This window comes from Pogoniulus pusillus, chromosome 4 (assembly GCF_015220805.1).
Source record: "Pogoniulus pusillus isolate bPogPus1 chromosome 4, bPogPus1.pri, whole genome shotgun sequence".
NCBI lineage: Eukaryota > Metazoa > Chordata > Aves > Piciformes > Lybiidae > Pogoniulus > Pogoniulus pusillus.
In genome coordinates this window covers 42,975,335-42,998,368 of record NC_087267.1, presented here as the reverse complement: position 1 = coordinate 42,998,368, position 23,034 = coordinate 42,975,335, and the positions used below count along the sequence as shown (strand labels likewise).

General features: G+C 46.7%; 1 protein-coding gene across 1 annotated transcript in view; it reads left to right on the top strand.

Moving 5' to 3' along the window:
• Positions 1-10,224: 10,224 nt before the first annotated feature.
• LOC135175149 (store-operated calcium entry regulator STIMATE-like) overlaps positions 10,225-23,034 on the top strand; it is a 45,758-nt gene continuing 32,948 nt past the window's right edge. The window contains 1 exon segment of the mRNA XM_064142924.1: positions 10,225-10,420. Coding sequence (XP_063998994.1) covers positions 10,240-10,420 — 181 coding nt within the window. The 5' untranslated portion in view covers positions 10,225-10,239.

Sequence of the window (23,034 nt, the reverse complement as noted above, 5' to 3'; positions counted from 1 at the left end):
GTGCATATTTTGCAGGAACATGTTTTACTAACCACCACCAGAGTACAGGTTGCCTGTCGCAACAGAAACAAATAATTCCTCCCTTACTATTTCTTTTTGAGTTCTGTTACTTGCTTAGATAGAGAAAGGCACTAAGCAAGAATCAAACTCAAAACAGAGATCTCAACACTCAGACCTCCAGGAAGAAATGTCTTGAGCCAATTGGTTCTTCTGCCTCATGCAGTGTTTGCTGTCTATAGCACTAAATTAATACTTGCTTGTTGGATGATGCACAGGGCTGGGACTCATGCTGTCTGGTTTCCTGGGTAGAATCCTGAGAACAACAAGTAGAAATAAAACACTTTTATTCCTCCCTCTTTTGATTTCCAGTATGATCATTATGGACTATCTTGTGCTTCTCATATGACTACCAAGAAGTAGTCACTCTCCACACTTGACCTTTATCCTGGAGAAAGGGTTTGCTTGTTTCTCATCTCAGCTAGGAAAGTAACAGAAAATATTATGACAGTTGTTGATTTTTATCAGTCCCTGGGAATAAACACTGCAGTTTAGCACAGGGATAAATTTAACTGACTTTTCTTGGTTGAAGTCAGGCTTCAATAATACCAAGGGCAAGATTCTACATGTGAGTCAGGGCAATCCAAAGAACACATCCAGGCTGGGCAGTGAGTGGCTGGAGAGCAGCCCTGGGGAGAGGGACTTGGGGGTGCTGCTGGATGAGAAGCTCAACATGAGCCAGCAGTGTGCACTTGAAGCCCAGAGAGCCAACCAGATCCTGGGCTGCATCAGGAGAAGTGTGAGCAGATGGTCGAGGGAGGAGATTCTCCCCCTCTATTCCTCTCTGGTGAGACCCCACCTAGAATATTGCATCCAGTTCTGGATCTCCTGTTACAAGAGGGACATGGACATACTGGAGTGCGTCCAGAGAAGGGCCACTGCGATGCTCAGAGGGCTGCAGCAGCTCTGCTATGGGGACAGACTGAAAGAGTTGGGGCTGTTCAGTCTGCAGAAGAGGAGGCTCCCAGGTGACCTTCTTGTGGCCTTCCAGTATCTGAAGGAGGCCTACAAAAAGCTGGGGAGGGACTTTTTAGGCTCTCAGGGAGTAACAGGATTAGAGAGAATGGAGCAAAGCTGGAGGTGGGTAGGTTCAGAGTGGACATGAGGAGGAAGTTGTTCATCAAGAGAGTGGTGAGAGGCTGGAATGGGTTGCTCAGGGAGGTGGTTGAGGCCCCATCCCTGGAGGTGTTTAAGGCCAGGCTGGCTGAGGCTCTGGCCATCCTGCTCTAGGGTAGGGTGTCCCTGGGCATGGCAGGGGGTTGGAACTAGGTGATCCCTGTAGTCCCTTCCAACCCTGACTGATTCTGATTCTATGACTCTTCCTGAATACTAAAAGGAGCTTATTCATAGCAATTTTCATTGTATCATTTCTTATCCCAACACCATTAACATCCCTTTTCTTTCACACTCAAATGTTTTTTTTTTCTGAAACAAAGCATCCCCATTAATAAAAACAAAAAAAGTGAGACTTAGCTGGAGGGTCAAATCCTCTTCTGAAAGCACTTTTGTATCTGTGAGGTTACATTATGCTCCTAACCTATAGTGCTGCACCTCAGATTGCACTGTAAATGAGAAGTGGAGACCTCGAGAAGGTTATTAGCTTAAGGTTAGGTAACATTTGCTGGTTTGGAAACATCCCAGGAGAGCTAACTGAGGCCTCTTTCAAGATGAGTGTCTGCAGCCTGAATGGAATATCTTTAGTGCAGCTGTAAAAAATGCATTAAAGGAAGTAAAGACGATGTCTTAGCTACAACATTTATAAAACATCAAGGATGGCTTTTGATGGAACTCATGGTTTTCAACTGCTAAAGGAAGAAAGGCTTGCAAGCAGTGAATATTTGCAGGTCTGAGTAAATTAGTACTTTAATTCAAGCAATAGAATTTGGGGGAAAATAATCAAGGTCCTCTCTGTTTCATGCTCCATGAATTATAGAATCAGTCATAGAATCATAGAATGGTTTAGGTTGGAAGTGACCTCAAAGATCATCCAGTTCCAACCCCCTGCCATAGGCAGAGACACCTCCCACTAGAACAGGTTGCTCAAGGCATCATCCAGACTAACCTTGGACACCTCCAGGGAGGGAGCAGCCACAACCTCCCTGGGCAACCTGTGCCAGTGTCTCACCACCCTCACTGCAAAGAATCCTTTCCTAACATCTAGTTTGAATCCCCCCTCTGCCAGTTTAAACCCATTACCCCTCGTCCTGTCATCGCAAGGCCTTGTCAATAGTCCCTCCACAGCCTTCCTGTAGCCCCCTTCAGATACTGGAAGGCCACTACAAGTTCTCCTCGAAGCCTTCTCTTCTCCAGGCTGCAGAGCCCCAGCTCTTGTAGCCTGTCCTCATAGCAGAGCTGCTGCAGCCCTCTGAGCATCTTCGTGGCCTCCTCTGGACTTGTTCTAACAGTTCCATGTCCCTCTTGTGTTTGGGGCTCCAGAACTGCACACAGTACTCCAGGTGGGGTCTGATGAGAGCAGAGTAAAGGGGAAGAATCCCCTCCCTTGCCCTGCTGACCACACTGCTCTTGTTGCAGCTGCTGGCTCATGTTGAGCTTTTCACCAATCCAGAATGAATTGTGTTGATATTAAACATTTTGCAGATATTAAACAGTTGTGTAGGTCTCCATCTCCTAACTGATCTTTCTGCATCAACAGACTGCCTAGGGGTGACATCCAGCAAAAAATCTGAAAGAACTCATCCTAACCCAGGACTGTGCAGGTGAAAATGTTTCCTTTTCCCTGGGGGAATCTTAGGTCTGTCAGAGAGACAGAAGAGATGTAGAAAGCAAAACTGTATGGAGGAGTTTGGTACTCATGAAGTGGATACAGGCAGACAGACAAGCACTGCTTCCTCAGTGCAATCCCTGCCTGAAGTAAGTTCAGAGTCTGTCTTCAGAGAGGGTTGGCTGGGTAGTGCTGTAATGACACCTCTTGATAACCACCAGAGATTGGTTTATAAGCCAAACTGTTGTTAGTAGTGCCTCCAAGGAGTTCGATTCAAGGAGGCAGGACTAGGACACAATTTGTCTGTCCAATAAATAACAGTGCATCACAAGGAGAGGCTGGAGACATACCCTGGGCTAAAAAAAACAAAGCCCAGAAAATGCAGTTAATGGAGAACTTAGGAGATCAACTGTTCTGAATGAAGGGAGGGGAAAAGGAAGGTTTGGACCTGCCTCTTTCTGCCTATCAGCAGAGCTTGGCACAGACCTGAAAAACACTGTCATCTGCCCCATTGGCTTGCATGGCAGAGGTGAGCTGGGTGAACGATGGCTGACAGCCTCAGATCCAAGCCAAACACAGCATGCCAACAATACCACAGACCCTGCGAAGTGTGAAATGGTTCCCATTCATTCAGAGCAAGACACTGAATACCTTGTAATAACACAGCTAAAGCACTCATTGCAAATACAAAAGAATTCTCTTGACAATTACCCTTTGGAGTAACCTGCAATAGAAAGTCTTGGCTGATGCACAAATTGGTGTTGGCCTCTTGCTTATGAGTGTAAGCAAGAACTGATTGTTAAATGTGCCAGGCCTTGTAAAAATGGGTAATTCAGCAAGAATAAGGTCTATCTGCTGCTTAATCAGCAGGGATCATTGCTGCTGGCAGCATGAATAAATTCTGTTCCAAGTGTTGGTTAAAGGAAGTTTCCTCAAGAGACCTTGTTTTCAGGAGCATTTTCTCCATCAAGATCAGAAATGAAGTCAAATAAATAATTTAGATGAGTGTGATCCTGGAAAGTGTAGTTTCCTGTGCCCCACTCCAACTTATCTCACCAACCATCTGCAGGCATCAGCTGCCTCCTCATCCCTATCATCACACTGGGGGCTTTGAGGGTATGAACTCTTGAGTGCTTATGAGGCAAGAGAGTTGAAGAAAACAATGTTGTGTTGTTGCAAAAAAATCAGCACTCAAGTTTTGGTGAGTCAGGGGTGACCTCCTTCCTGTCTACAACTACCTGAAGGGAGGCTGTAGCCAGGTGGGGGTTGGTCTCTTCTGCCAGGCAACCAGCAACAGAACAAGGGGACACAGTCTCAAGTTGTGCCAGGGGAGGTCTAGGCTGGATGTTAGGAGGAAGTTCTTCCCAGAGAGAATAATTTTTCACTGGAATGGGCTGCCCAGGGAGGTGGTGGAGTCGTCAACCCTGGAGGTGTTGAGGAAAAGCCTGGCTGAGGCACTTAGTGCCATGGTCTGGTTGATTGGACAGGGCTGGGTAATAGGCTGGACTGCATGATCTTGGAGATCTCTTCCAACATGGAAGATAATCAAATCTTGAGACATCATTTTAGTTTGTACTGGCTCAATTTGTGGGAGTCAGTAGGAGCAGAGATCAGGACAGATGTTCCACTATCATTGATTCTGTTGGAGATAGGATTCAGTTAATGTGTCCTCCAGCAGACACAAAGTGCAGTTCTGTGTGAGTACAGCCTGGAAATGCTGGAAGCCTTGCAGTATTAGGACACAGACAGACAATGGCTGAAAACAACCTGCAAATTCAGTGGTGGTTTGAGAAGACAGAGAAGTGGTTTGATGAAGACATGGAGACTGGACACGTAACATCAAAGGTCGTTTTTCAGCAGTGCCACATACTTCTTGCCTAAAACTCAGCAAAACATTTTGCCTCTCTTCTCCATCTTTCACACTTCTGCATTTCTACCCAATCCTGTGTGGAGTGTCTTTCTTTAATTCTTTTTAAAGTAATTTTAGAGCCTCCCACTGCCCATCCAAATAAAGACAGAAAGAAGTTCCTCCTTAAATTCAAGTGAAACTTCTTGTGTTTTAGTTTGCATCTGCTGCCCCTTGTTCTATCATTGGGCACCACTGAGAAGAGACCACCTCCTCCTCTTGACCTCCCCTCTCAGTCTTCTCTTTTCCAGGCTTTTCTCAGCCTCTCCTCATAGGGTTTGTGTTCTAGGCCTTTCACCAGCTTTGTCACCCTTCTCTGGACACATTCCAGCACCTCAACATCTGCCTCATCCAGTCTTTTCTTGAACACCTCCAGGGGTGGTGACTTCACCACCTCCCTGGGCAGCCCATTCCAATGCCAATCACTCTCTCTGCCAACAACTTCCTCCTAACATCCAACCTATACCTCCCCTTGCACAACTTGAAACTCTTCTGTTCCCTTGTTCTGTTGCTGGTTGCCTGGCAGAAGAGACCAACCCCCACCTGGCTACAGCCTCCCTTCAGGCAGTTGTAGACAGCAATGAGATCACCCCTGAACATCCAAAACATTTTGTGAGTCTGTGATAATTCAGTAGCCAGAGGTCCCAGATTGCACCTCAAATACCTTAAGGGTCTTTTACATGAACTCAGGAAAACCCAAATATTTTGAAGTGCAAATCATACTCTTGAAGCAAAGCTGTGGTTTCACAGATGGGTGTGGAGCAGCAATAGCCACGAAAGGATATCTACCTCTTTCTGCAACATGCAATGGAATCAAGGGCTTTTCTCTTCATTGCCCTCTGAAAACATGGGTGTTTTCACAGGTGCATGGTACTGTGCTGGCTTATAAAGATATCAGCACTTGAAACAAAGGCCTCTCACAACTCTTCACTGCTGAATGCAGCATCAGGGAGAAATCACTGTCAACTGGGTCAACAAGAGAAGGGAGGAGGCACAAGAGGTTGTGAGAAATGTCTTTGGAAGACTTTCCCCTTGTGCATACTTATGTAATCCAAGGGTGTCATCTCTCACAGATAATCTGCAGGTTATTCACAGAAAAGTGAATTTTGTTTAAGCAGTATCAATCTATTTTAAATGTCTTCTTTTTTCTAGTTCTCATGCATTTGTCAATTGTTGTGCTGTACCAAGGTGAATAGAGCCTGAGGCAACTCCCACGTGAAAAATTATCATACAGCAATTAATTATTCTGGGTAGACCTCACCTGGAATAGTCTATCCAGCTCTGGGGCTCCCAGCACAAGAGAGACATGGACCTGTTGAAGTAGGTCCAAAGTGGGGTCATAAAGATGATCAGAGGGTTGGAGCACCTCTGCTATGAAGACAGTCTGAAGGAATTGGGGCTGTTCAGCCTGGAGAAGAGAATACTCTCGATTCCAAGCAGCACTACAGGCTGGAGAGAGTGGCTGGAGAGCAGCCAGGAAGAAAGAGACCTGGGGCTGCTGGTAGATAGTAGCTGAAGATGAGCCAGCAGTGTGCCCAGGTGGCCAGGAGAGCCAATGGCATCCTGGCCTGGATCAGGAGCAGTGTGGCCAGCAGGACAAGGGAGGTTATTCTGCCCCTGTACGCAGCACTGGTCAGGCCACAGCTTGAGTGCTGTGTCCAGTTCTGGGCTCCTAATTCAAGAGAGATGTTGAGATACTGGAATGTGTCCAAAGAAGGGCAATGAAGCTGGTGAGGGGCCTGGAGCACAGCCCTGTGAGGAGAGGCTGAGGGAGCTGGGGGTGTGCAGCCTGCAGAAGAGGAGGCTCAGGAGTGACCTCATTGCTGTCTACAGCTACCTGAAGGGAGGCTGGAGCCAGGTGGGGTTGGTCTCTTCTGCCACGCAACCAGCAACAGAACAAAGGGGACACAGTCTCAAGTTGTGCTGGGGGAGGCCTAGGCTGGATGTTAGGAGGAAGTTGTTGGCAGAGAGAGTGATTGGCATTGGAATGGGCTGCCCAGGGAGGTGGTGGAGTCACTGTCCCTGGAGGTGTTGAAGCAAAGCCTGGCTGAGGCAATTAGTGCCATGATCTGGTTGATTGGACAGGGCTAGGTGCTAAGTTGAACTGGATGACCTTGGAGATCTTTTCCAACCTGGTTGACTCTATGATTCACCCTATAGCTACATTTCAGTTTCTGAAGTGGCATACAGGAAATCTGGGGAAGGACAGATTAAAAGGGCTTGCAGTGATAAGACAAGGTGCAATGGCTTTAAATTGCAGTAGGGTAGATTTAGGTTGCACATAAGGAAGAAGTTCTTTACACTGAGAGTGGTAAATCACTGGAACAGGCTGCTCAGGGATGTAGTTGAGGCCCTATCCATGGAGACATTCAAGATCAGACTCGAGGTAGCCCTGGGCAGCCTAACATAGTAGGAGGTGTCGCTGCTCACTGCAAGGGGGTTGGATGAGATGACCTTTGAGGGTTCCTTCCAACCCAATGCAATCTGTGTGAATCAATCTACTTGAAAATGGTCCTTTAGCAGCAGCCCAGGAAATCTGAGGAAATGCAGGATGTTAGAGTCTGAGCAAATCTGTGTTAAGATGTGTATTTACTTAAATAGATGCTTCCAAATACGGTGTGTTCAGCTGGCTTACACAAGAGTCTCAGCTTTAATATTTGCTTTGGAATGTAATATAAAGGCAACCAATCACAAAACACAATCAGATTTGCCAGCTCAGGGGAATGAGCCTTTTTATGAAACTAACAATTACACATATAAAATCAACTGAAAGTGAGTTAGCGAGATCCAACTTCCAGCTTGCTTACTGAACTCATGATTAAACTGTGATTAAAGTTAGTGAGCTAAATGAACACCCATCAATCCAAAATTCAATTTGACCTTGAAGAAAAGGAGGAGCTGTTTCTGACAGGGGTTATTTCAGATGTGGTCTCAGCGTGTTGGTACCAGAGGATGTGTTAGCTCAGTTAAGAGCTGGGAAAATTCAGTGCAGGCAGCAAAAGGCAGCTGGAGGAGGGACAAGCCCAGGCTAGCCTCTGCCCTAACTGTCTGGCACTGATGATGTCACCAGGACAGGGGATTCCCAACCCTTAGTGTCACACAATTCCCTCCTGCATTGCAAACAAAACCCACCTGAGAAAGAGGACAGTTCCCTTGATCTTCCTGTCTCAAAAGATTTCCCACGGGTTTTAATGCCATTACTCAGTCATATGATATGGTGAAATTTGCAGAGCATTTGGCTCCATAATTAAACACAAGCTCCTGCCTCTCACAGTCAGAGGGGAAAACTCAGGCATGTGACACCTCAGTGCTTCCTAAAGATGGACTCAAATATTTTGAAAAGAAAGAGAAAATGAAATCTAGCTCCTGAGAAGGCTCTAGAAGGAAATGGGGCCAATATTACAGACAGTAGCTGAACAACAGGCTTGAAGTTGCAGCTTGAGATCCTGACTCCATCAGCAGACCCTCATATGTCTCAGATCAACTTGCCATGGACCACAGGAATAGGAACATAGGACAATTCAGGTTTGGAAGGACGTGGGGAGATGTCTGGTCCAACTTTCAACTTAAACCAGAGTCAGCTCTGAGATCAGACTGGGAAGCTCAGTTCTGAAAGTCTTCAGGGGCAGACCCTGTTCTGCCTTGCTGGGCAGCTTCTGTGATTGCTGTTCTGGAGAAGAAATTTTGCCTTATATCCAGCCAGAGTCTCTTTTGTTTCAGTTGATTCTCATTGCTCCTGCCCTCACACCGTGTGTCACTGTGAAGCACCCAGTTCTGTTTTCCTGAAGTCCTCCTCCTAAGGATGAGCAGGCTGCAATATGCTGTCCCCAAAGCTGTCTCACCTCCATCTCCTTTAGTCTCTCTAATAAAGACAAGTGCTCCAGGCCTGGTCATGCTGAGATCTCCCAGCCCAGCACCATCAAATCCCTGACTAGCACCAACCCACTCCTTCCCCAGCACAGCATGCCTAAAGCCTTGCTGGGACAATTCATATCTACACTCTGTGCCTGCACTCCTGACCCTACTCCTGTGCCCATGCTCCACCACCCCCAAAGCCCTGTTAGGCCAATATCATGCTCTATCCCTCCATTTCTTACAAGCCCTGCTGGGACTTGTTCTATCTTCCTCAGTCCAACACCCCCATTTCCCCTGGCAAACCTTCCCAACATGCCCAGACTATTACCAGCACTCCCCTCCTGAAAGCCTCTCCAGCCTGGACCCCAAACTCTGTTGGGCTAGCCACACATCCACCCCATCCTGACACATCAAAACCTGCAAGAACCCCTGAAACCCAGAATCCCAAACCCCATTAGGTCCTCCCAAACCCATCACCCCACACCTGCTGGAACTCCTCAACTCATCACCCCGATTTCCATCAGGATCCCCATCCACCTTAGCAGCCTATCATCCAAGTTCCTGCCAGGACCCTTCAACCTAATACCCTAAACCCCACTCAATCACCCCAGCCTGTCACCCCAGACTCCACCACGACTCCTGAAGTTTAGCATCCCAAGCCCTCTGGGCCCCCTATCTACCCTCATGGAGGGTGGGCACCCCGAACCTATTTGTGATGCATGCTTACTCCTCTTCAAGTCCACCCTCAAACCTTGCCAGGACCTCCAATCATCCTTTCCAACCTCACTGTGACACCAGAAGCCCAACACTGAAAACCTTGTCAGCACCTCTCCAGCAGGGCACCCAAGAACCAGCCTGGACCCCCAAAACTAGCACCCCAAAGACCTCCCAGATTCCCTCAGCCCAGCATTCTGAACCCTAACAGGTCTCTGACCCACCTAGCCAGGCACCTCTATCCCCACTGAGACTACTCAAACCCAGCACTCCAAACCTCACCACAACTTCCCCAGCCAGACACCCAAGTCCTTACATAGACCTTCCATCCACATCCTCATCTCCAACCCCATCACTATCCCCATTCTCATAGTCATTCCCACTCATTACCATTTCTAAGGCATCGGAACGGACTGCCCACGGAGGTGGTTGAATCGTCAACCCTGGATGTGTTTAAAGTCATTTGGATGTGGTGCTTGGGGGTGTGGTTTAGGGGTGAACCTCACAGAGTAGGGTTATCAGTTAGATTTGGCGATCCTGAGGGTCTTTCCCAACCTGAAAGTTCAAGTGGGTTTGTGATTCTGTGATCATTTGCATTCCCATCTCTGTTCCCATCCTCATCCCCAACTCCATCTTCATCCACATCCCAATGCCCATTCATGTCCTCATCCCCATCTCCACCCCCACTCCCATCTCCATCTCCACCTCCATAATCTTCATATCCGTCCCCAACTCCCCCTGTATTTGTATTGCCCCTCCTAACGCTATCACCACTCTCATTCTTATCCCTGTTCTTATTCCCATCACCATCCTCATTCTTATGCCCATTACTATTTTCATTCCTACTTCTATCTTCGTTCTCATCCTTATCTCCATTCCCACTCTCAACCTCAAATTCATCCCACCCCCAGCCGCTCCTACCCCCGCCCCTCTGGCCCCGGGGTGTGGCCGCCGCGGGCAGGGGCCGGCCGGGGGGCGGGGGCTGATGCGGTCCGGGGCTGCCTTTGTGCGCGGCTCGGGGCCGTTTCATTCCGCGCTGTTCTCCTGCGGAGCGGCTATGGCTGGTCCCTTCCCGGCGCACGGCTGCGACAGCGGCGCTCTGCTGGGAGGTTTCGGGGTCCTGCTGCAGGCGCTGCTGGCTCTCTGCGTCTGCAGCACCCTCATGCGTGAGTACTGGGGAGGATGCTCGGTGCCGGGCTGGCAGCCCCCTGCCCCGCCTGGGAAGCCGCTGTGGACCCCCTTTACCATCACCGGAGAGATCTGACCAGGGCTGCCCCGGCGCAGGGTGGGGGGTGGGGGTGGTTTAGATGGTTTCTAAGCGGCACCAAGTTATGCGTTTTCTACCTGTAGGCTTCAAAGCGAAATGCGATGCTTTGTGGCCGCTGCGCTACCCACCTGGCAGTTCAGGTGCCAGATGCTGGTTCTTAAAACTTTTGTTTCCAGCCCCAATAGGATAGTAGCGAGGCCCCGCGAACTTGCAGCTCTGGTCGGTTAAAACTGGCTCTGCTCCTAGGAGCCGTGGTTCGGTCGCTTAACACAATGTTAAAGACGCGTGAAAACTACTGGTTAGAGCCCGGTACTGGGAAGGAGCTACCGAAAATGGAGTGGGCATCAGATACAAGGCTGCCCACTTAGAGTGGTGGGGCACAACGTGGCGCTGCGGTGGTGTTCTGTTTAACTTGGCTTGCAGTGTCACGTTTGAGGGCTGGGGAGAATGTTTTGTTGGTTTCTGAGAAGGGTGATGGTGAGAGGCAGCAGCTGACCGGCGAGAAAAGCTGGACACGGCAGTATCCAAAGGAGACCAGGCTGTTGCTCTGCGCTGCAGTTGCCTTCTGCTCTGGGCGATGTGTGCTTTCCTTTCTCTTGAGGTTTAAGTGGTTTAACGCAAGTTGGGTAACATGCTAGGACTCGATCCGTGGGCCTTTTTTAAAGCCTCTGGTGACAATGAACGAAAGCTTAGACGTTTTGTCGGATAAGCAGCAGCAGATTCTGAGCAGCAGCTCACCTCTCTCTGCCCTCTGCAAACTCCCTTGAAAGGCTCCAGCGCTGTGGGTAACACCAAGCTGCCAGAGAAAGATGCACCAAGGTTTTTTTCCTACGATAACAGATGGCTTTTCCCAGCACTTCACAGCTTGTATTTCACCAAATACACTGAGAATAGATGGATTTCATGCGACTTCCCCTTGGTGCTGCATGCATAGGGGTGTTAATTGTCCCCTAAACTCCATGGAGTGTCCTATAAAATCTAAGACTAAAGTTAATCATCTTAAAATACTTTAGTGGCTGCGTAATCCCTGTTAGCAAATCATCGGCTCTAAGCATGTTTTGTTATCCTCGTGGTGCTCTTCCTCCTCGAACATTGACAATCTCCCGGTGAAATGAAACCGAAAGCTGATCCTATGTGGTTAGTTGTGAGTCTGCTCGATGCCTAAAGCTGCTGAGGAAACTGCTGGCTGGGACCCCAAAAGTAGATGTGTTTGCAGCTCTGGGATCTTCAGTGCAGCAGCTCCTCAGGCTTGCAGATGGGCTGGTGGTCCCTAACTCACTCCAGCTGTTCCTTATCTGTGCCCCATTCACTCATGCTCTGCTGGAGGCTTTCTCCGATCTGCAGTTGGGGCTGTTTGCATGCAATGTTGGAATCCAGGAAGGCTGTAATGGGCTTACCAAAACTTGACATTAGATGATAACTTGCTTTGAAGCGGCTTTTTTTGGCTATTCAGGTAACTAGTCCTGTTGGCAGCCTCCTGGGGAGGAAGAAGTTCCAGCAACTGGAGGCATAGAAGCCTTTTGAGCTGCTAACGATGTGTGTGAAGATTCAAAAGTTTCTGGTAACACTGATTTGCATCTTCACCTAGCCCTCCATGAAGTTGGGCAGTCCCACGTGGATGATTATCTTATCTAGATCTCGGGACACTGCTGTCACTGGAGTCAGCATCAGCACTTTTTGGATACTCCATCCTTCAGTGCTGTGATATTCCTGGATGTGTATGTTGGTCGTTTGTAGGTCTGTGAGTTCTGCTTTAGTAGGATGTTGCAAGCTACCTTGCTTGGTCTTACAGGTCAAGGAGTGGAAATTCAGTTCATAACTGAACCTGAGTCAGTGCCTTTTACATTCCTTCTTCTTTAAAGTACCATCTCAGCTATAGGAGCACCTGAATGTAAATAGCTAAGATTTCCAAGTTGACTAGCTATTGCTCAGAGCACTTGAAAACATCTAGAGGAACTCAGACTATCAATGATGGGGTATTCTACAAGTTTTGCTGGTGAGTGTGCCTGGGATGTACTCACAGAGTAGAATACATGCACTAAGTGGGTCCCAAGTATGGCCCATTGCAGGAGGGATAAATATGTATGCTATTAGAAGAGTTTGTGTCCTTCAATTTCTGTCTCTAGGAGTTGTGGAAAGGGTATCAACCTGGTAGGACAACTCAACAGAGGACAAATTCAGTCTTGCTTTCTTCTCTGAATTGATGCTCTGTGTCTTGTGTTGAGAAAACAGCTTGTCTGTAGAATGGACCTGTCACTTATGGTCTAAAGTTTTATTACATCAACTCATTAGGTTTCTTGAGACTAGATTATTGCAAATGCTACCCAAAAAAAAAGTCAGCTTAGGACAAAAGGTTTGGGGTGACAGAGGGAATACTGTTTCCCTATGATGGGATGAGTGGGGTGGATGCATCCCATTGCTGTGGAGTACAAGAAATGAATCCTTCATGTAAATGGGACCCAGAAGTAAATGATTCTCAGCCTTGGTAGGGAGTCAGGAAACCTGTTCAGTCTGGTTTGTCTCCACCATAAGCATTACTGGTGACAGAGTTCCTGTGAACCTACCAACCCTCTCTTGCTTTCTCAGCAAGGTCTTTAAGGTTGTAGTAAAGAATGTTTCCAGCATCATCGAGGGCTGTAACTGGTTACAGCTGTGTCCTGTTTGGTAAAAACCTGCTGGTGGTGGCTTTGGAAACACTGGCTGCAAGAACCAAAACGCAAACACCTGAAAGGGGAGGCAATGAAGCCTAGCAGCTGTGTGTGTGGCAATCCAGTTTTCTATGTAAGAGCTTTCCCTTAGGGAGGTCGTGACATGGAGGAGTGCATGGATAATTGTGCAATCCCATCTGACCTAGTTCTTAATGTTCTGCCTTGGTCATCACTCATCTGAGCGGAGCAGCCATGTTGCAGGTATCTCAGCTGCAGATGCTGGGTATGATTTAGGGGTTAGGTTCCTGAACTTGCTGCTATGTGAAACTTTTTGGTGTTTTTTGAGGAAGATGCTGTAGTCTAGCAAAAGTTGTCCAGGTTTCCACCCAGCAAAACTCTTTGGAATGAAGTGAGATCTTGCACAGGCATTTTAACCATAGCTTTTCCTGTGGATTAGCTGGAGTGAAAAATAAGCAAGGTTTTGAGTTTAAAGAATCTTTTTTTTTTTTTCTCCAATCAGAAGAAGCTTTCCTTGGAGCTGGTGTATGTGTGTTTCCTACCCCACCACAAACAGCGTGGAGAACACCTAAGAAAATTCTTTCTGAAGCTGTGTTCTTAGTCTTCTGAGCCTGAATGAGGTTAGCAGCAGCATTTGTGCTGCAGGCATTGGAGTTAAGTTAGCTCTTTCCTACTGCTAGGCAGGGAGAGCTGAACTGAGCTGAGCTCCTTAGACCTTTTCACACAGGGAAACTTGGTTTTCGGCTTGACCTTGGAAAATGTCTTGTTCCAGCCTAACATGACAGCAGTGTCCTTGTATCTCCTTTTGCATATCATTGCTGGATGCGTCTTGCCTTGAGCTTACTCTAAAGGTCTGCAGTTTGTAGTAGTGACCCTGATGTTGAGCCAAGAGGCAGGACTTGCTCTTAGTGAGCATTGCGGTGGTGTTATACTCTGGTCCCAGTAGCTTTGCCTGAGACAGAACCACATAAAAAGAGTTTGCCCAACAGACACTAAAAGAAATGGTGACACTTGATGTGGAAAATTGCAGGTAAAGAATAGAAGTACCACTCCATTGCTGATATTTTCCTGGTCTCCATGGGCTTAGCAGCTGACCTGCCAGTGCATTTTTCTCCAGGGTGGTAGGCAATTAGCTAGTAAAAATAAACAACAGCATCTCAGTGTATGGAAGTGTCTAAACTTTGGTAAGGATTGGTGGAAACTGGTACTTCTTCATCAGCCAAATCAACCTGAAGTAACCTTTTGTGACTTTTTAGTATGCTAGGCATTAATAGTTTTAAACCTTTAACAGCAGATTCAGACTAGATCTAAGGAAGAAATGTTTTACACTGAGGTGGTGAAACACTGGCACAGGTTGCCCAGAAGTAAAAGAAGCCCTGTCCCTGGAAGCATTCAGAGATAGGTTGGATAGGGCTCTGAGCAGCCTGATCTAGTTGCAGATGTCGCTGCTCAGCGCAGGAGGGGGTGGAACTAGATCACTGAAAGGTCACTTCCAACTCAAACCATCCTGCCCTGGTGCAAAGATTGGGGCTGGTGTGATACATAATTGGAATTTCTCCACTATTTCTGTGCTTCACAACTATCCCAACTGCTTTCTCTGTGGTGTTTTGACTTTTGCCCTGAACATCTCTGAGGAGTGAAGGGATGTGTGAGTCCATGCCAAAAAAGACAAGAAAAAGTGACGGGTTACTTGATTTGTCCAAACTTCCACTGGTTTGAAATAAAACATCCCAGGAGAGGCTCAGATGACTTTGTTTCCTCTAACAGAAACGCACAGAGACAATAATGCATTAATTCTGCAGAAGAGAAGGCTCTAAGTGACTTTACAGTGGACTTCCAGCACCTGAAGGGGACCTACAAGAAGGCTGGAGAGGGACTGTTTCCAAAGGCATGTAGCACCTAGAACAAGGAACAATGGTCTTGAACTAGAGAAGGACAGATTTAGATTGGACTCCATGAAGATTTTTCCACTATGAGGGTGGTGGAGTACTGGCACAGGTTGTCCAGGGAGGTTGTGGAGACCCTCCTCCTGGAGCCATTCAAGGTAAGGCTTCTGGTGGCTCTAAGAAATCTGATCTGATTGAGAATGCCCCTACTTACTGCAGTGGAGTTGGACTAGATGACTTCTAGAGGCCCCTCCAGCCCACTGCATTCTATGATTCATGATTTTGGTTATTCACACACGGGTGTATTTAAACAGGAACTTCACCACTGTGGGTGCTCTTCCCACTAGGGGAAAACAAATCCACAAAAATTAACTGTGCCCCTGGAGGTGTGAAGCACAGGATTTTGCAGACTGTAGTAGTCAGTTTATGTGTAGGTTTGTGGCTTGAGCAAAAAGCTGCACATGGCAGGACTCTCAAAATGTTTTTCTTCTGCTTCATTACATCTGAAAACTGTCTGAGCTTGAAAACACGTGTTCAGTGTTGTAAGCTGGAAGGTCTGTGCAGTGCTTGATGTGCTTCATCAAACTCCACAAAGCTTTTGAATTTCAGCTGCTGGTCATGTTGCTCTCTTCTTGTGTGCCACCTTTTGAACACCTAAACTGATCAGTGGAAGCTGTGTGCTAAGTGAGGATTGAGGTTCTTGGTTTCTGATATAGCCAAATGGGTGAGCTGAGAAATGGGCTAGCAAACTGGAAATTATCTGTAATTCGAGGGCTGTGGAGAACCCTGCTGAAGTGATTCTGCAACATGTGGTTAGGAAAAAAGCAAAAGTGTTTTTGGTGGAGCCTGCCTGCACTAGCCTGGAAGCTCCAGTCTGCAGCACCATGCAGGGCTTTGTGTAGGATCGTTGCTTCAGTAGCAGTTTGCTGAGTGCCTACTGCCTGTTCATGCTCCTCTTGCAAGTCTAACCCAGAGTAAACTCTTCTTATCTGAAAGATGCTGTGAAGTAGCCCAATAGTAGCTAGATATCTTGATGGGTAGATGTCCTGATTTTGCTGGTGCAGAATCACAGGCAAGCCACAGTCTTCAGCTCATTAGTGATTTTGAGTCGTCCAGGGCAGGGGACCTGAGGTGGCTCAGAGGTGTAGCTTTATTTCATGAACATGGTCAATAAATAAATGAAAGGAGAAGTTTGCTGAGAATAGGGAGCTTCCTCCTTGGGCTTCTGCTCTTGGTCTTTTCCTGATTCTGCTTCTCTTCCTGCTTCTGAGAACTACTTTCCTCTTTATTGCAACCACTGTGCATTCACTAGGCTGAGTATAAGTTTATGTACTTTATATTGATATTGCTTTGGCTGCTTCATTCAGTACATTTTCATTTCAAGCTGTGAATCTTCTCTCCTTTTTCCCTTACTCCTCTGTTGGCTGCTTTCTGTACAGTGGCTGTGGCTTCCTCCCATTGTGTCTCAGATCGAGCTGTTGGAGTAGCTGCTATGAATAGTGCTGATCCCAGGGGTTTGGCCTCTGTATCCTGCATTTTGACTTCTTCCCTGTCTGGGGCTTGGGAAAAGCCTGGGAAAGGGTGTGCCCCTCAAAATAGGTTGAAATGTATTATTGGAGACTGTACAGCCTATAAATAACACAGATGTCGGGCAGGGAAAGAGCTCCTGTTTCCTCCCTGGTACAGTAGCTCTGGCAAAGGCCAGTAATAAAGTCCTGACCCTTTTGCTAGTGTGATGTTGCTCCACAGCAGTTTAGCTTGCCCATCTCTTCAAAGGTGGTAACAGCATAACCAGTTCTGGGCATTGTCAGCTTTATTTCCAGTTAGCCATTCAGAATTCCAGTGCATTAATGCTGCAGAGCTTACTGAGTGCTTCTAATGTCAGGTTCATTTCTCCTGTTGATGTTCTGGGGCTTGTTGCTGATCTTGGGGGGTCAGGCTTGTGACTTCTGTGAACCAAGTCCTAGAAGCTTTGTCTGAGTTGATACTCCCATCCAAACATCATTTTTTTAATCTTTCAGTTGATTGCAGTAAAACATATCAAGGAAATGGTCTCTCAGCCAAGCACACCTAAGCTTTTCCTCAGGAAGTAAGTCTCCCACTTTGATATTTTAGAAACCCAACTTAGAATTTCGTTTGCTAATCAGCAGCAAATTTCCACTGCAGCTAATCCTGTCTAAATTAGGGAGGTTTATGTCCAAGAGGAATAAGAGGCACTTGTGCTGATGCACACATCTGTAGCAGAGCTGTCTGAATGTACCATGGGGTCAAAGATGCAGGGAGGATGCTGCATGCAGGGGTCCTCCACCTTGTGTAGGGCAAAGAACAGTATAATGAAACTGGGCAATTGCTGCAGTCTTTGATTGCAATAAAGAGACAATTTGTTTTAAACCAGAACATTACAGATTATGCAGAATTAACAGTCAATGTTAATTTTGCTTACAAACAAAGATTGTTAATAACTATGAAAACTGTTTATTAACATTAAATCTTGGATAACAAGTTACCCATGGCACAGCAATGTGCCCTTGTGGCCAAGAAGGCCAATGGGATCCTGGGGTGTATTAGGTGGAGTGTGTCCAGCAGATCAAGGGAGGTTCTCCTCCTCCTCTGCTCTACCCTGGTGAGACCTCATCTTGAATACTGTGTTCAGTTTTGGGCTCCCCAGTTTAAGAGGGACAGGGATCTGCTGGAGAGGGTCCAGCAGAGGGCTATGAGGATGATTAGGGACCTGGAAGGTATGGCTTATGAGGAGAGGCTGAGGGATCTGGGGCTTTTTAGTCTGGAGAAGAGAAGGCTTAGAGGGGCTTGGGTAAATGTCTGAAGGCTGGCCAGGAGAGGGGGGGACAGGTTCTTCTCACTTACACCCATTGCTCCTTGTCCTATCACAGGGAGCAAGTTGCAGCACTAGAGGTTCTACCTCAACACAAGGGGGAACTTCTTTACTGTAAGAGTCTCAGAGCACTGGAACAGGCTCCCCAGAGAGACTGTGGAGTCTCCTTCTCTGAAGACTTTCAAGGCCTGTCTGGATGTGTTCCTCTGTGACCTGTGTTAGATAGTGTTGTCCTGCTCTGGCAGGGGGGCTGGACTGGATGATCTCCTTGGGTCCCTTCCAACCCCTAACATCCTGTGATCTCGAGGGAAAACTTATTTACAATGTTCAAACCCCATGATTTGGATATTTATGCACACAGGGAACAGGCAATGCTAGAACACTTTAAGGAGTAACTAGCAGATGCAAACATTAAAACTGGAAAGAGATTCTTAGTTTCAATTATACCTCATGGGACTTGGGATACTCCTTTCTGCTACAAAGGCATGATAGAATCTAGTTACGGAATTTCTTACAGAGAGTCTTTAAATATTCTCTCACAAAATAGTATCAGACAGTAACCAAAACTTGAATGAAATTCTGTTGGTATTTTGAAAGTCATTGCAGGCAAGTAGAGCATGACATGGCAGGGATCAACAGGGAGGTCTAGGCTGGATGTTAGGAGGCAGTTGTTGGCAGAGAGAGTGATTTGCATTGGAATGGGCTGCCCAGGGAGGTGGTGGAGTCACCATCCCTGGAGGTGTTGAAGCAAAACCTGGCTGAGGCACTTAGTGCCATGGTCTAGTTGATTGGCTAGGTGCTCGCTGTTAGGTTGGACTGGATGACCTTGGAGGTCTTTTCCAACCCGGTTGATTCTATGACAAGTCAGGAGCTTGCTTTTCCTTGTTTGGGAAGTACAAGTCTGGGCAAGTCTTGTTTTCTCCTCTGCACTCTGCTTTCCCCTCACCCCTAGCAGAGGGAAGGGGGATGATGAGATCATGCCTGGGCAAGCCATGGCACGTGTATTCCACTACATAGACTGGGACAGACTTTTGGAACAGTTTGCCCAGGAAAGTGGTGGGGTCACCATCCCTGGAGGTGTTTAAAAAAAAAAAAAAAGTGTAGATGTGGTGCTGAGGGACATTGTTTAGTGGTCACCTGGCAGTGCTGGGGTATTGGTTGGACTTGATGGTCTTAAAGGTCTTTTCCAACCTAAACAGTTCTAAGTTGGTTACAGACTCATGTAACTTCAGAGGACTATGTGTCTGGGGCAGGCAAAGCTGTCATCCCCTTCCTACTGCATTAAGAAAACATGAAAAATGTCTACTTTGTACTACACTGGGAAAAGTGAGCATAGCTGTCACTGAGCTTTTCTTTTCTAGTTTTCTGACTATTTACAGGTCTAGAACTAAAGACTCAGCTTCCAGATTTCAGGTTCTTACTCAGCTGTCCAGTGTCTACCGAGCCTGGTGAACCTCAGGGAATTTCAAGAGTGTTTGATCTTTGTTGTCTTCATCTGAAAAGGAAGAGCCTTGGAAGTATTTTGTTTCCTGTCCTGCTCTTCTCAGTTATGGGCAGGGTATGTCTCTCAAATTGTCACACATCTTCCTTTCCTTTTGTTTAACTTCATGTCTTTTGATCTGCAGTAACTGAAGCCAAGTAGGGGGAGAGCGCTAACTTCCAAGGACACCATCTCAGGAAAGCAGTCTGCCACCACAGTGATGCTTTATACCTGTTTAATGGGTTAGACTGGCCAATTTCTCCTGAGTTTTCTAGAATCACCCTTTCCCAGATTCTTTGGACCATGTGGAAAGCCTGAATGGTCACACAGCACCCTTCTTCCATTCTGCAGCAGGGCTGTAAGCCTTGGAGCAGACTGTGTGCTTCAGGTTTGGGACACGGTGAGGCTTCCTTTTGTTGTCCTTCAGGATTGTCTTTGAAACCTATCTGAAAGAAATGCCTTTCTACAGTGGAACCATTTTACTGCTGACATTCACCCACTGCTGTTTATTGGAATTCAAATGGATCAGATTAAAATAGGTTCAGAGTGGGGTTGGTTCTGCTGAAAGAGCCTGGATGAGCAGTCTTCACCTTCCTTGATTTAGCAGCTTGGCTTTTTTTTCAAGTGATACTTGCTGTAGCATCATGCTGTTACAGGGACCTTCAGCCATGAGCATTGGATGTTCAGCTTTATTTCACCTAGCATCTCTTACCAATCTGTGGAGTCTCTGTATCAGCAGTATGCACCACTGAGTGGTTTTGTGCTGTCAGGTAGTTGAGGTACCAAAATGTAATTCTTCAGAACTGAAATAGCTCTGCTTTGTGGTAAAAAGAGCAGCTCCCTAGCCCCGTGGACATTAGCTATGACTTACCTTAAACATGCTGCAAGCATCTAGACTTTAGACCGCCAGTGGAAATGTGAGTTGAGGCTGATTCCTTAAGTGTCACCAATTTAACTTCACCCTGGAGCAGTTCTTCCTGATGTGCATTGAGTTCTGAGGTTCACTACTGCTTTTGGACTTCAAAGATTTGTCTGAAAGCTTGCCTGTACTTCCACTGGTGTCTTCTTCCCCTTATTTTTTTTTTGGGGGGGGGGACACACTAAAAGGTTCACATGAATTTTTACTTGCTTCAGATGTTATTAGGAACAGTTTCTTGCTTAGTGGTGATGGGAACAGGCTCCAAATGAGATCAGGAGGATGTGGGTGTATAGCACACTTGCAAATACTTAGAAAGCAGTGACCAGCATATGGGTCTGCAAGGAACAATCTATTCCAGAAATCTGGGGAGCTTGTCCTTTCCTGGCCTGTGGTATAGTCCAAACTGGGCTTGTAAACATCTGTCAGTTTGAGAGGATCATATAGGTGTAGAAATGTGCAGTAACATTGAATCAGGATCATAGAATCATTTTGGTTGGATAAAAACTTTAAGACCAATTCCAACTGTTATGTAACTCTACCATGTCTGGTGCTAAGCCATGCCCCTTAGCACCACATCTCTGAGTCTTTTAAACACCTATAGAGTTTTTAAACCTCTGGGGAATCAGCTACCTCCATGGTGAGCCTATTCCAGTGTCATTGTTCCAAACTGTTTACAGAACATTAGAGATTGGAAGGGACAAACTCTACAAGGAGAGGCTGAGGGAGCTGGGGTCGTTTAGCCTGGAAAAGAGGAGGCTCAGGGGTGACCTCATTCCTGTTTACAACTACATGAAGGGAGCCTGTAGCCAGGTGGAAGTTGGTCTCTTCTCCCAGACAACCAGCAACAGAACAAGGGGACAGTCTCAAGTTGTGCCAGGGGAAGTATAGGCTGGATGTTAGGAGGAAGTTCTTCACAGAGAGAGTGATTGGCATTGGAATGGGCTGCCCAGGGAGGTGGTGGAGTCGCCATCCCTGGAGGTGTTGAAGAAAAGCCTGGATGAGGCACTTAGCCAGTCAACTAGACCATGGCACTAGGGCTGGGTGCTAGGTTGGAGTGGATGATCTTGGAGGTCTCTTCCAACCTGGTTGATTCTATGATTCTATTATAAGGGATTGCTAAAGATCACTTAGTCTAAATCCCCTGCCAGAGCAGGTTACCCAGGATGGCATCCAGGTGAGTTTTGAATGACTCCAGAGACTTCTTTGCCAAAATCAGGTGGCTTTTCAAATGGACAAAGTTGAGAAGAGAACCAGAGTTAATAGTCAGCAGTATGGCTGGTGGCACTGTAAGGAAGACAAATTCCTCATCTCTTCTGATGTTGAGCCAGAACACAGTAGTCTCATTTTTAATCTATTTGGTTGGAACTTCTATCTTGTGTAGTTCTGTGTGCACTTAAGTAATTTTTTGATTGGCTGTACCTACTAGAGCTTAAACATCACACATCTCTTTCTTGCTTGCTGCATTCATAAGCATGCACAACTTTTTTTCTTAAACCTCAAGAGTGTGCAGATGTGAGCAATGGTAGCAAACCCATGCCTAGAGCTGGTGGAAAACTGAGTTGACCTCAGTGAGTGGAGCTATGGTTTTGAGAAGAACAAAGGATGTTTCAACCTTTCTCTTACTTCATCCAGCTGAGCCTGTGGCTGTGGGCACAGTAGCTTGGCTCTCTGCTGGATGTGGAGGAGGAGAGGGATATTTTGCAGTTGTTGCTCATCCTGTTGCTCTGCAGTGTCCCCAGAGCACAAATGCAGCAGTGCTGCTTCAAAGACCTGGTGCTGCTTTTATATGGATTTACATCACCTCTAACCTCTGGGTCACAGCTACCAAAGAACTCTGCTCCAGTGAGCTTGGCTGAGTTTCTGCTTTGATTTGGAGACAGCCTGCTGCAGCTCTGCACAGTAAATGCCCTATTAAGCAGTTAATTATTTCTCTATAATACTAGCTTTTATCTTTAATACAGCAGTTTTACTGTCTCTGATAATTACACAGTCTCAGATAACTCTCTTAAATCTAATGAGGCATGACAAGCTGTGTTCAACAAGGCACCACACCATTAACTTCCTACCTCTTACTTGTCATCTTATCAGCCTGAATTACTGTATTTGTAGCCTGAGTGGCTGTGGATACATAAGATGTCACTTCTCATTAAGAAAATAATGAACATCATCCCTGGTGCTGTCATGGTTGGACTAGTGGTCAGCTGGCTGGCCTGCAGACCCCCACAACAGCTTCTCTGCAGCATCATGCTCTTTGCCCCATGAGCTGAGCAACCTTTTTTTGGGTTTGCTTTAAATACATCTGGCTGTTCAAAACATCTTAGTTTCTCCACAGGTCTCTTGCTTGTGGGTGAGTGAAATTCAAGTAGCCCTTTGAAGGGCATTAGTGATTATAATTGTTTGTGCCATTGGAAGTTGTTGCTGCAGGGATACTCAGCTGGAAAAGGGAAACCATGTGGCATTTTTCATGAATGGAGACAGGACACAAACAGCTGCAGTGATGCCTGGTGTAACTTGATGCAACTGCTGCTTTATCATTAATGACAATAGCAGATCAGGTCATTGGTTGTGTGATTTTGACAGTGGCACTGAAACCCCTGCATGTGCCTGACCAATGTCTTGGAGTTAGAGGGGTTGTCTGCTATTAACCTGTCCCCTTGCCAGTAAAAGTATGAAGTTGTACTTCTGAAATGTTGAAGCGCCTGGCAGACAAGTTCTGCAGCCTTCCAGGC